Below are 12,790 nucleotides of genomic sequence, written 5' to 3' on the forward strand. Positions count from 1 at the left end.
ACCACCAGTGCTTCCCTATCTTCTTGCATTTCTCCAACACTAAAGAAGTTTGGGATTTCCACATTTACTAACAGACCCTTCAGGATCAGGGCACAGGATAATGTTTGTTTTAGGCTTTGAAGTTTCTGTAATGTCTTGCGTGGCCATAATTAGACTTCCCCTATTCGGAACCGGCGCTAGCTTAAAACATTTGTCTGTCCATTTTCACGTTATTTTCCCCAGTGTACAGCTCCATGATGCTGCTATCAGCGACTTTTTTTCTGATCTTACACTGTTTTACACTTTTTCAGGAAAACCACAACTGTTACAGCCGGTGTCCCGGAGTGTGTTTGTCCCTGGAGAGATGAAGTACATTCTGTGCCTGGAGAAATTCTATCCCAGGAAAATCGGGATCAGCTGGACGTGTGGTATTGGGGAGTCTCAAGAAAGGATTTTACCCTCTGAGTCACTTACAGATAATCCTGATGGGACCTCTAATGTCTCTAGTGAGGTGCGAATTCCCGAGGCTCTCCTCAGGGATCCCAGATTCATAGTACTCGCCACCTGGGAGCATGAATCACTGGGCACACCTGGATACAAAGAGCTGTCAGTCAGGGACAAAGGTGAGAGGAGGATACAGTATGGGGTTCTGTATGTGTGTATGTTACCTAACAATGGAAGGGATCACTGCAGCACAGAATATAGAGCTGGCACATGGCACAGTGGCACACAAGAAAAAGAATGAAATGTCATAGGTGGTGCACTAGTTATTAAAACGTAACGTTTATTGTTATAAAGTTAATACTCAATATACAAAGAAGACAAGCGAAAATTGGTTAAAAATATATAGATGTGTCACAAAGAAAAAGAAAATAGTGATTAAAAACTGATTGCGGCACATGTGTCTGTCTCTATTACGTCTCTGAAAAAAACTGATATAATATTTATATTCACACCTGTTTGGTATTATCAAAATTCAGCTAAGTAGTTAAGTGTGTTTATGCAACTGTATAGAAATTAATACAAACTTAAAGATCTCTGTCTGTTTGTGAGATCAGATATTAAAGACCCTATATAGTCTTCTAGGTTTCTGCTTATCTAGCAGACCATGGGTTGACTTACAATAGATATATTTATACAGTTTCTCACAGTATATATTGATCTTTTCATATCCAGTAGTGATAATTTCTCAGGGAGTAGTATTAACAATGTGCTGAGACAATTAAGGTGAATCATATCATATCACTAAAAAGATATTTTAATGACACATGTTTTTCTTTATTTGTTTGTGGAAATATTTTGAAATGATAATTCACAATGATGATAATGCATTAGCAAATTCTCCCACAGCTTGTTAAAATGGGTGCTTCTATCATGGCATGTATGCTGGGGGATATGCAAATAAGTCACTCTATGTATGAGTGACTTTACTGTTCAGGATCAATCATACAGCAATTCAGGTACAGTGATCCCTGCCCTAAATTGGAATCCACATGCACAAACACCGCATATAGATCGAATGTATTAATAGCGACCGTTTGGGCACATAAATTTCTGCCCTAAAATGGAATGCACATGCACAAACAACACATATAAATCGTATTTTCTATATTAGGACATGAGGTCAGATCACACGTGCCGCTACCGACGCGGCGTTTCGCTACACTGGCTTTGTCAAGGCAAGCCGAATCCCACATCGGGGTGTCCTAATATACCCGGATGTATAGTCCTCAACCTATCCGGAGATGTCCTCAATTCGTGTGGCCAATCGCGCTAAACCGCGTCATAGCGGCACCGCCCACCACCATTCAACTAACGACTATGGTTAGTTATACATAGTGTGTATTCAGGATACCTTAATCGAGTCTAGAATACATGGATCTGGATAAGACTCAATCAATAGATTGCCTATCCGCGTATTTTTTATTATTCTAAAAAGTGTTGTGCTATCTATGTTTTATGGATTTTGCATTTATCGTATTGAAGCTGATACTAGGACTTCCGTTCTCCCCTTCTTCAATTCCTTAATAAGTATCAATATAAATTTCAGATTTATTAATACTGATCACATGATCTTCATATTATATCAAGTATATGGACTCCTTAAGGCTAGAGCAATGGCTATATGAGCCATAGATTCTAGTATAATATGCATTAAAGACTTCAATGATTCATACAATAATTACTTAAATGTTGATATAAAAAAAGGAAAGAGAGAAGTAATCCATTCTATCCATACATCAGTGTATTATCCAATTATCAGATTATTATAAGAGTTAAAAATAAAAAAAAGATGATAATCGACAATCAGTTATCATAATTATTGGAATGTCGATGTCAAAAGACTATCCACTATATCCATAGATCCCAATATTGAATGGAATAACAATACAGTAATATATAACTAAATGATAAGAATAAGTCATTCAATAATCATATTCATAAGATTATAAATCATATATATATGGATTATTGTGTAAATTCCATATTTAATAAAATTATTTGCACAACATAAAAGAAAATTGAATGTTCACCTCCAAACAATAGCCAATCCTATATCTATGCAACCCTACATATATGCATAAAATGTAATATAAATGTGAATGAAAGGTGTATTATGAATTGATGAACATGAACGTGAGTACATAGAATAAATAATTATGGTGAAGAAAGGAGAGTGACTATCCAATGTGTTAGGGAGACCTAGGTCTCAGGTAAGTGCAATGACAAAGAAAGAAAAATCAGTATAAACTCAAACCAATCTAAAGTGAAAAATACATAAAAATACCAAAAAACAAAAAAACAAACAAAAACAATAACCCTTATCCTTATTAATTACTAAATAATTAGTCATAATTGTCATAGAAAAGACGACTATATATATTCAAAAAAATCTCTATTAAGTGCAATTGATAATTGAGTGAAAGGTATGTGAAGCAAAAAATTTATAAAATGTAAAATTCTACATTATACAATATGAAAAAAAACAAAAAGGGGGGGTGACCTTAATCCATGTATATAATAAATAAGTAAATGAATAATCAAAAATTGTGTATATATATATATATATAAAAAGCTGTAACATTTCTCAAACATGGTGACCTATGGAGATGTATATATACAAAAATGGATCCACTAATTTGATAATGAGATAGCCTGATTGTTTATGATATTCATATAAATTCCAAATCCTATATACAGGATAAATCACTGATTATCTAGTGAGATGATGATTCTTTTTCCATATAGATACTAGATCATAGGATAAATTAATCATATTTAGTATCATGTGAGATAGGGTAAAGAAAGATGTGAAAGTAATAGTTACATTCGAAAGAAAGACATTTGTCTCTTATTTCATTCCCTACAAGTTCATTGTTTCAAAGAGGCTGTATGGGGAAAAGAAAGATATAAAGATAGTTGTTACATCTAAAAGAGAAACATTAGTCTCTTATTTGATTCATTATTTCAAAAAGGCTGTGTAGTTATTTTCTTCATTTAGACCTCTGGGAGTTAAGGTATCCATGAGAAAGATAAGTCTCGTCTCTTGTTTGAGGAGTTCACAGTCAATGTCTCCCCCTCTAATATTGGTTCTTACTCTCCTCATTCCATATGCTCTTAGGCCTATTGGGTTCCCTTCATGAAATCTCAAGAAAGGCCTGGCTACTGGTGTTAAAGGTGTAAAGAGAAGTTGGTCACGTTTGGCATTTTTTATATTGCCCACATGCTCAAGAATCCTTCTTTTAAGAGGTCGCGTGGTCTTACCAATATACCGTTTCTCACAGGGGCATTTCAATTTGTAAACAACTGCCGAAGTATTACAGTTTATATGTTCTTTTATTTGCCAGATTTTATTAAATCTATCCCTGTAGGTTTCAGTAGTGGCCATCGTCCAGCAGGCTTTGCAGGTTCCACATTTTCTGGAGCCTTTACTAAAATATAAGGGCTTTTTAGATGTTTCAAAATGGCTCTGAACCAAGATATCCTTCAAACTTTTGGAGCATCTCCAACTCATTTGGATCCTGTCCCCAAGGATTTCCATAAGATCTTGATCCGTCTGAAGTACATTCAGATGTTTCTGTAAAATTTCCTGGATCTGTTTCCACTCATAACAAAAGGTTCCAACAAATCTCACACCTTCTGCTTCCTTCTCTTTAATTTTGGGTATTAATAACTGATCTCTAGTATATTTGGTAGATTCTTCACGAGCTTTTTTAATGGTCCTATTACTATATCCTCGAGATCTCAATCTATCACTTAGTTGTACTGATCTTTCTTGAAATGTGTGATTCTTTGAGCAATTACGTTTCATCCGAAGAAACTCACCTTTAGGTAGATCTCTCAGAACTGGGGGAAAATTAGAACTTTTGTTGTGTAAAATGCTGTTGGTAGATGTCTTCTTACGGAATAAATCCGATGATATATGTCCATCTTTTTCGATAGTGAGGGAGACATCTAAAAAATTGATGTTTTTTTGACATGTTTCGTATGTCAATTTTAGATTCATGTTGTTCATATTTAATTTCATTAGAAATTCTTCAAATTGTTTTATCTCTCCCTCCCAAATTATTAAAAGATCGTCAATATATCTGAGCCACAAAATGATATGTTTAGTATAGGTATCATTTTCCTCATTAAACACGTACTCCCTCTCCCACCACCCCAGGTAGAGGTTTGCATATGTGGGGGCACAAGTGGTCCCCATTGCAGTACCTCTTACCTGCAGGTAGAAGTTGCCGTTACATACAAAATAGTTCTTAGTGAGTACGAATCGTAGCAGTGTAATCAAAAAATTCGTTGAAGTCCGTATTTCGATCCATATTTAGAAACTACTGCACTGCCTTAATCCCATGGTCATGGCTGATACTCGTGTAAAGGCTTTCCACATCACAAGTTATCAGCCATGTGTCATCATCAAGGATAACATCCTGGATTTTGTTCAATACATCCGATGTATCTCGAGTAAAGGATGGTAAACCCAAGACGTAATTCCTTAAATGGGAATCCAAGAACTTGCTGGCATTCTCAGTAAGACTACCCATCCCAGAGACTATTGGTCTCCCGGGTGGGTTACTTTCATTTTTATGAATCTTGGGTAATAGATACAAAGTGGGTATCTTAGGATATTCTGTTTTGAGAAGCTCATAATCTCTTTTAGTTATGATACCATCATTCTTAGCTCTGAGAATGATTTTATTGTATAGTTCTAAGAAGACATTGGTGGGATTAAATGTTAAATGTTTGTAGCATGAGTCATCTTCCAATTGTCGATTTAGTTCTTTCACAGATTGTTCTCAGGACCATAGAACCACATTACCCCCTTTATCGGAAGGTTTAATTACCGTATCTTCCCATGTTTGCATTTCTCTTAGTGCTCTTCTTTCTTCTCTTTTTAAATTATGATCATTCTCCATGATTCTTTTCCTCTTCTCCAAATTATTCAATTCTTTGCTTACTAAATCTACAAAGACTTTGACTTGGGGACATATTGATGTATAAGGACAAAAGGTAGATTTCTTTTTTAATGGAGTTGTTCTGATTCCAATAGGATTATCCAGAATTTGTGTGTCAATCTGTTCTAATGATGGTTGTATCTCTCCTAATTCTTCCAAAATCGAGACAGCTATTAAATCATCTCGTGAGAGAGCCATAGGAATGGGTGTTGTCTCATCACATCCCCTTCTATTCTTAAAGAATTTCTTTAAAAGTAATTTTCTTGCAAAAAGGTTGCTATCTTTCTCATATTCAAACCTATCAAAAGACTGTGTAGGTGAAAAAGAAAGTCCCTTATTAAGCACTTCTATTTGTGATGGTGTTACCATTGTTTCAGTCAGATTGATAATCTTCAAAGTATCCATCTCTTTTATTTCCTGTATCGTCGGTGATCTCTGGGTTCTTCCCTCCAATCCCTGTAATTTCGCTTTCCTCTTCTTTCCCCTTCTAATCCTCTTAAAGATTGTCCTGTATTGTCCCTGCTTGTTCTGGGAGTTGACCCTAAAAAATCCCTCTGTTGTTTGTAGAGTGGTGTCAACTCCCTTGTGATCTCATTATCAGATGAATCTATGTCAGAGGTGGTATAATTCAAACAAACATCTGGTGTTTTTTTGTTTACATGATTCCACCTATATACCTTATTAGATGCAAAATCGTTCTTATCTCTTTGCAACTTTCCCCTCTTTCTACTGATAATCTCTTTCTCTATTTCTTCCACCTCACACTTGTACTTATCATATGTTTTTTTACATTTCTCTAAGCCTTCAAAATTCTTCAATTTATTCCCCAAAGTGGAAATTTCTTGTGAATATTTGTTTAGTAATAATTCATCATGTTTTATCAATACTGAGATCAGACTTAGTGAGCACGTTGTAAGAATCTTTTCCCACTCCACTTTTAAGGTATCTGTTGCTAATTCAAAAGATGGAAACACTTTTGGTCTAAGACCTCTAGGTGTAATTGACTGTTTGATGTAATTTTCAAAGGTAACCTTGTTCCAAAATGTTTTGGTTTGTTTGATTAGTAATTGTTTCAATTGGAATAGATCATTCATCCAGTCACTATGAATAGTATGTGGGTTAGTTACCTCATTATCAAACATGGTATCCATACAATTTTTGAGTCTTGTTTGTCTATCATTTAGTTCTCTGCTCAGACTAAAATTCAATGTGGTTGTATCCAGAATGTTCGGGTTCGACATCTCAGGTACTGTTTTTTGGACAAATTCTAGTTAGATTCTACTTACACTGTTTATATCTTATAACGTAATTTCAAATAAATCCCAATCGTGTTATACGTCTGTGCACACTGAAAGGAAATGAAGTGAGCGAACTCACCAAAATATGACCAATTGTGTAATTACAGTCGCACTAGAAAAACGATATTTCCTCTTAAAAAAGAGAGAAATTGTAAACCCTCATATTCTATATCATAAGGATCAAATAATATAATTGAGGGGTGCTACCACAGACATCTATATAATACTCAAGCACACAAGAAAAAGAATGAAATGTCATAGGTGGTGCACTAGTTATTAAAACGTAACGTTTATTGTTATAAAGTTAATACTCAATATACAAAGAAGACAAGCGAAAATTGGTTAAAAATATATAGATGTGTCACAAAGAAAAAGAAAATAGTGATTAAAAACTGATTGCGGCACTTGTGTCTGTCTCTATTACGTCTCTGAAAAAAAGTGATATAATATTTATATTCACACCTGTTTGGTATTATCAAAATTCAGCTAAGTAGTTAAGTGTGTTTATGCAACTGTATAGAAATTAATACAAACTTAAAGATCTCTGTCTGTTTGTGAGATCAGATATTAAAGACCCTATATAGTCTTCTAGGTTTCTGCTTATCTAGCAGACCATGGGTTGACTTACAATAGATATATTTATACAGTTTGTCACAGTATATATTGATCTTTTGATCGAATTGAGGACATCTCCGGATAGGTTGAGGACTATACATCTGGGTATATTAGGACACCCCGATGTGGGATTCGGCTTGCCTTGACAAAGCCAGTGTAGCGAAACGCCGCGTCGGTAGCGGCACGTGTGATCTGACCTCATGTCCTAATATAGAAAATACGATTTATATGTGTTGTTTGTGCATGTGCATTCCGTTTTAGGGCAGAAATTTATGTGCCCAAACGGTCGCTATTAATACATTCGATCTATATGCGGTGTTTGTACATGTGGATTCCAATTTAGGGCAGGGATCACTGTACCTGAATTGCTGTATGATTGATCCTGAACAGTAAAGTCACTCATACATAGAGTGACTTATTTGCATATCCCCCAGCATACATGCCATGATAGAAACACCCATTTTAACAAGCTGTGGGAGAATTTGCTAATGCATTATTATCATTGTGAATTATCATTTCAAAATATTTCCACAAACAAATAAAGAAAAACATGTGTCATTAAAATATCTTTTTAGTGATATGATATGATTCACCTTAATTGTCTCAGCACATTGTTAATACTACTCCCTGAGAAATTATCACTACTGGATATGAAAAGATCAATATATACTGTGACAAACTGTATAAATATATCTATTGTAAGTCAACCCATGGTCTGCTAGATAAGCAGAAACCTAGAAGACTATATAGGGTCTTTAATATCTGATCTCACAAACAGACAGAGATCTTTAAGTTTGTATTAATTTCTATACAGTTGCATAAACACACTTAACTACTTAGCTGAATTTTGATAATACCAAACAGGTGTGAATATAAATATTATATCAGTTTTCTTCAGAGACGTAATAGAGACAGACACAAGTGCCGCAATCAGTTTTTAATCACTATTTTCTTTTTCTTTGTGACACATCTATATATTTTTAACCAATTTTCGCTTGTCTTCTTTGTATATTGAGTATTAACTTTATAACAATAAACGATACGTTTTAATAACTAGTGCACCACCTATGACATTTCATTCTTTTTCTTGTGTGCTTGAGTATTATATAGATGTCTGTGGTAGCACCCCTCAATTATATTATTTGATCCTTATGATATTGAATATGAGGGTTTACAATTTCTCTCTTTTTTAAGAGGAAATATAGTTTTTCTAGTGCGACTGTAATTACACACACGGCACAGTGGCTAAACACTAGGGGTGTGCACCGGCCACTTTTCGTGTTTTGTGTTTTGGTTTTGGATCTGGATCTTTCTTCGTGTTTTGGATCTGGATTGGTTTTGCCAAAACCACCCTTCCGTGTTTTGGGTTCTGGATTTTGTGTTTTGGATCTGTATTTTTTTGAAAAAAAGCATAAAAACAGCTAAAATCACAGAATTTGTAGGTTTTTCTGCTCCTATGCTATTATTAACCTCAATAACCTTAATTTCCACTCATTTCCAGTCTATTCTGAATACCTCACACCTCACAATAGTGTTTTTATGTCCAAAAGGTTGCACCGAGGTAGCTGGATGACTATGCTAAGCGACACGAGTGGGCGGCACAAACACGTGACCCATCTAGGCGTGAAACTGCAGTGGCAGACAGGATGGCATTGAAAAACTAGGCCCCAAACTGTACATAATGCAAAGAAAAAAAAGAGGTGCAAGATGGAATTGTCCTTGGGCCCTCCCACCCACCCTTATGTTGTATAAACAGGACATGCACACTTTAACAAACCAATCATTTCAGCGCCAGGGTCTGCCACACAACTGTGGCTGAAATGATTGGTTCGTTTGGGCCCCCACAAAACAAGCTGGCAATTTATCTGTCCCTGCACAAACTGGCTCTACGGAGGCAAGATGTCATCCTCATCCTCCTCATCCACCGATTCCTCACCCTCTTCAGTGTGTACATCCTCATCCTCACAGAGTATTAATTCGTCCCTGCTGGAACCACAGGTCCCTCTGTACGTTCTGGAGGCTGGTCTCCCTGGAAGAGTTGATAATTCATTTTATGAACATCATCTTCTCCACATTTTGTGGAAGCAACCTCCTACGCCTTTCGCTGACAAGGTTCCCGGCTGCACTAAACACTCTTTCGGAGTACACACTGGAGGGGGGGCAACTCAGGTAAAATAGAGCCAGTTTGTACAGGGACCTCCAAATTGCTTCTTTTTCCTGCCAGTACAGGTACGGACTGTCTGACATGCCTACTTGGATGCTGTCACCGATGTAATCCTTTAACAGACAGACGCACGCTTGTCGCTGCTGCTTTGAGGATGCAAGTGCGGCTACAGCCCACACAATTCACAAAGACAGAAAAAAGAAGAAGAATATTTTTATTGTTTGTGTAGCACACTTTGAGGGTGTCACCACCCTTTAACAGACAGACGCACGCTTGTCGCTGCTGCTTTAAGGATGCAGGTGCGGCTACAGCCCACACATTTCACAAAGACTGAAAAAAAAAGAACAATATTTTAATTGTTTGTGTAGCACACTTTGAGGGTGTCACCACCCTTTAACAGACAGACGCACGCTTGTCGCTGCTGCTTTAAGGATGCAGGTGCGGCTACAGCCCACACAATTCACAAAGACAGAAAAAAGAAGAATATTTTTATTGTTTGTGTAGCACACTTTGAGGGTGTCACCACCCTTTAACAGACAGACGCACGCTTGTCGCTGCTGCTTTGAGGATGCAAGTGCGGCTACATCGCACACAAGTCACAAACACATTAAAAAAATAGTTTTTTATTTTTTGGAGCACTTTGAGAGTTACACCACCCTTTAACAGACAGACGCACGCTTGTCGCTGCTGCTTTAAGGATGCAGGTGCGGCTACAGCCCACACATTTCACAAAGACCGAAAAAAAAAGAACAATATTTTAATTGTTTGTGTAGAACACTTTGAGGGTGTCACCACCCTTTAACAGACAGACGCACGCTTGTCGCTGCTGCTTTAAGGATGCAGGTGCGGCTACAGCCCACACAATTCACATAGACAGAAAAAAGAAGAAGAATATTTTTATTGTTTGTGTAGCACACTTTGAGGGTGTCACCACCCTTTAACAGACAGACGCACGCTTGTCGCTGCTGCTTTAAGGATGCAGGTGCGGCTACAGCCCACACAATTCACAAAGACAGAAAAAAGAACAATATTTTAATTGTTTGTGTAGCACACTTTGAGGGTGTCACCACCCTTTAACAGACAGACGCACGCTTGTCGCTGCTGCTTTGAGGATGCAGGTGGAATCTAGACGGGATTTGGAACCGAGGACACACTACCTCCATCAATTGTCTAAATCCCACTGCACTAATGTCGGATACCGGACGCACGTCTAACACCAACATAGCAGTCAAGGCCTCAGTTATACGTTTTGCTTCAGGATGACTGCTGTCGTACTTCATCCTCATCGCTAGGGACTGTTGGAGGGTCAATTGTTTAGTAAAAGTAGTGATGTTCCTACTTCCTCTCTGGGATGATGAACAACTCCCAGCAGCAGCAACAGCACTAGGAGGAAGTGGTTCTTGATCTTTCCCTATTTTATTTTTATCGGAGAAAGTTTGGTCCTCCATTTATGTTATATTGATATATATACGTGCGGCTAAAGCGCACACAAACACAGAAAATATTTTTTTATTTTTGCTGGAGAGTAGTGCACTTTGTGGGTTACACCACCCTTTAAGAAATGAGCCAGCCGGCTCTTTACTTATGGGACACAGGCGCACGCTTGGCGCTGCTCCTTTGTTGATGCACGTGCAGCCACAGTGCACACAAGTCACAAACACAGAAAATATATATTTTTTTGGTTTGGAGTGTACTTTGGGGGTTACAGAACCCTTTAACGGTCAAGCCAGCCTGCCCTTTACTTATGACACAGGCGCACGCTTGGCACTACTTTGTTGATGCACGTGCGGCTACTGCGCACACAATTCACAAACACAGAAAATAATTTTTTTTTTGGTTTGGACTGGAGTGTACTTTCGGGGGTTACAGCACCCTTTAACGGTCTAGCCAGCCGGCCCTTTACTTATGACACAGGCGCACGCTTGGCACTACTTTGTTGATGCACGTGCGGCTACTGCGCACACAATTCACAAACACAGAAAATAATTTTTTTTTTGGTTTGGACTGGAGTGTACTTTCGGGGGTTACAGCACCCTTTAACGGTCTAGCCAGCCGGCCCTTTACTTATGACACAGGCGCACGCTTGGCACTACTTTGTTGATGCACGTGCGGCTACTGCGCACACAATTCACAAACACAGAAAATATTTTTTTTTTTGGTTTGTACTGGAGTGTACTTTCGGGGGTTACAGCACCCTTTAACGGTCTAGCCAGCCGGCCCTTTACTTATGACACAGGCGCACGCTTGGCACTACTTTGTTGATGCACGTGCGGCTACTGCGCACACAATTCACAAACACAGAAAATAATTTTTTTTTTGGTTTGGACTGGAGTGTACTTTGGGGGTTACAGCACCCTTTAACGGTCAAGCCAGCCGACCCTTTACTTATGACACAGGCGCACACTTGGCACTACTTTGTTGATGCACGTGCGGCTACTGCGCACACAATTCACAAACACAGAAAATAATTTTTTTTTTGGTTTGGACTGGAGTGTACTTTGGGGGTTACAGCACCCTTTAACGGTCAAGCCAGCCGGCCCTTTACTTATGACACAGGCGCACGCTTGGCACTACTTTGTTGATGCACGTGCGGCTACTGCGCACACAATTCACAAACACAGAAAATAATTTTTTTTTTGGTTTGGACTGGAGTGTACTTTCGGGGGTTACAGCACCCTTTAACGGTCAAGCCAGCCGGCCCTTTACTTATGACACAGGCGCACGCTTGGCACTACTTTGTTGATGCACGTGCGGCTACTGCGCACACAATTCACAAACACAGAAAATAATTTTTTTTTTGGTTTGGACTGGACTGTACTTTCGGGGGTTACAGCACCCTTTAACGGTCAAGCCAGCCGGCCCTTTACTTATGACACAGGCGCACGCTTGGCACTACTTTGTTGATGCACGTGCGGCTACTGCGCACACAATTCACAAACACAGAAAATAATTTTTTTTTTGGTTTGGACTGGAGTGTACTTTGGGGGTTACAGCACCCTTTAACGGTCAAGCCAGCCGGCCCTTTACTTATGACACAGGCGCACGCTTGGCACTACTTTGTTGATGCACGTGCGGCTACTGCGCACACAATTCACAAACACAGAAAATAATTTTTTTTTTGGTTTGGACTGGACGGTACTTTCGGGGGTTACAGCACCCTTTAACGGTCAAGCCAGCCGGCCCTTTACTTATGACACAGGCGCACGCTTGGCACTACTTTGTTGATGCACGTGCGGCTACTGCGCACACAATTCACAAACACAGAAAATAATTTTTTTTTT

The 12,790-nt window shown here is 38.3% G+C and overlaps 1 protein-coding gene across 1 annotated transcript in view; it reads left to right on the top strand.

The window, feature by feature from the left end:
• Positions 1-12,790, top strand: part of LOC148506369 (uncharacterized) — a 62,367-nt gene that overhangs the window by 19,967 nt on the left and 29,610 nt on the right. The window contains exon 5 of the mRNA XM_088446871.1: positions 291-602. Coding sequence (XP_088302997.1) covers positions 291-602 — 312 coding nt within the window. The remainder of the gene's footprint in view (positions 1-290; positions 603-12,790) is intronic.

Source organism: Taudactylus pleione, unplaced genomic scaffold (assembly GCF_031769625.1).
Source record: "Taudactylus pleione unplaced genomic scaffold, aTauple2 ptg000407l, whole genome shotgun sequence".
In the NCBI taxonomy this organism is placed as follows: Eukaryota; Metazoa; Chordata; class Amphibia; order Anura; family Myobatrachidae; genus Taudactylus; species Taudactylus pleione.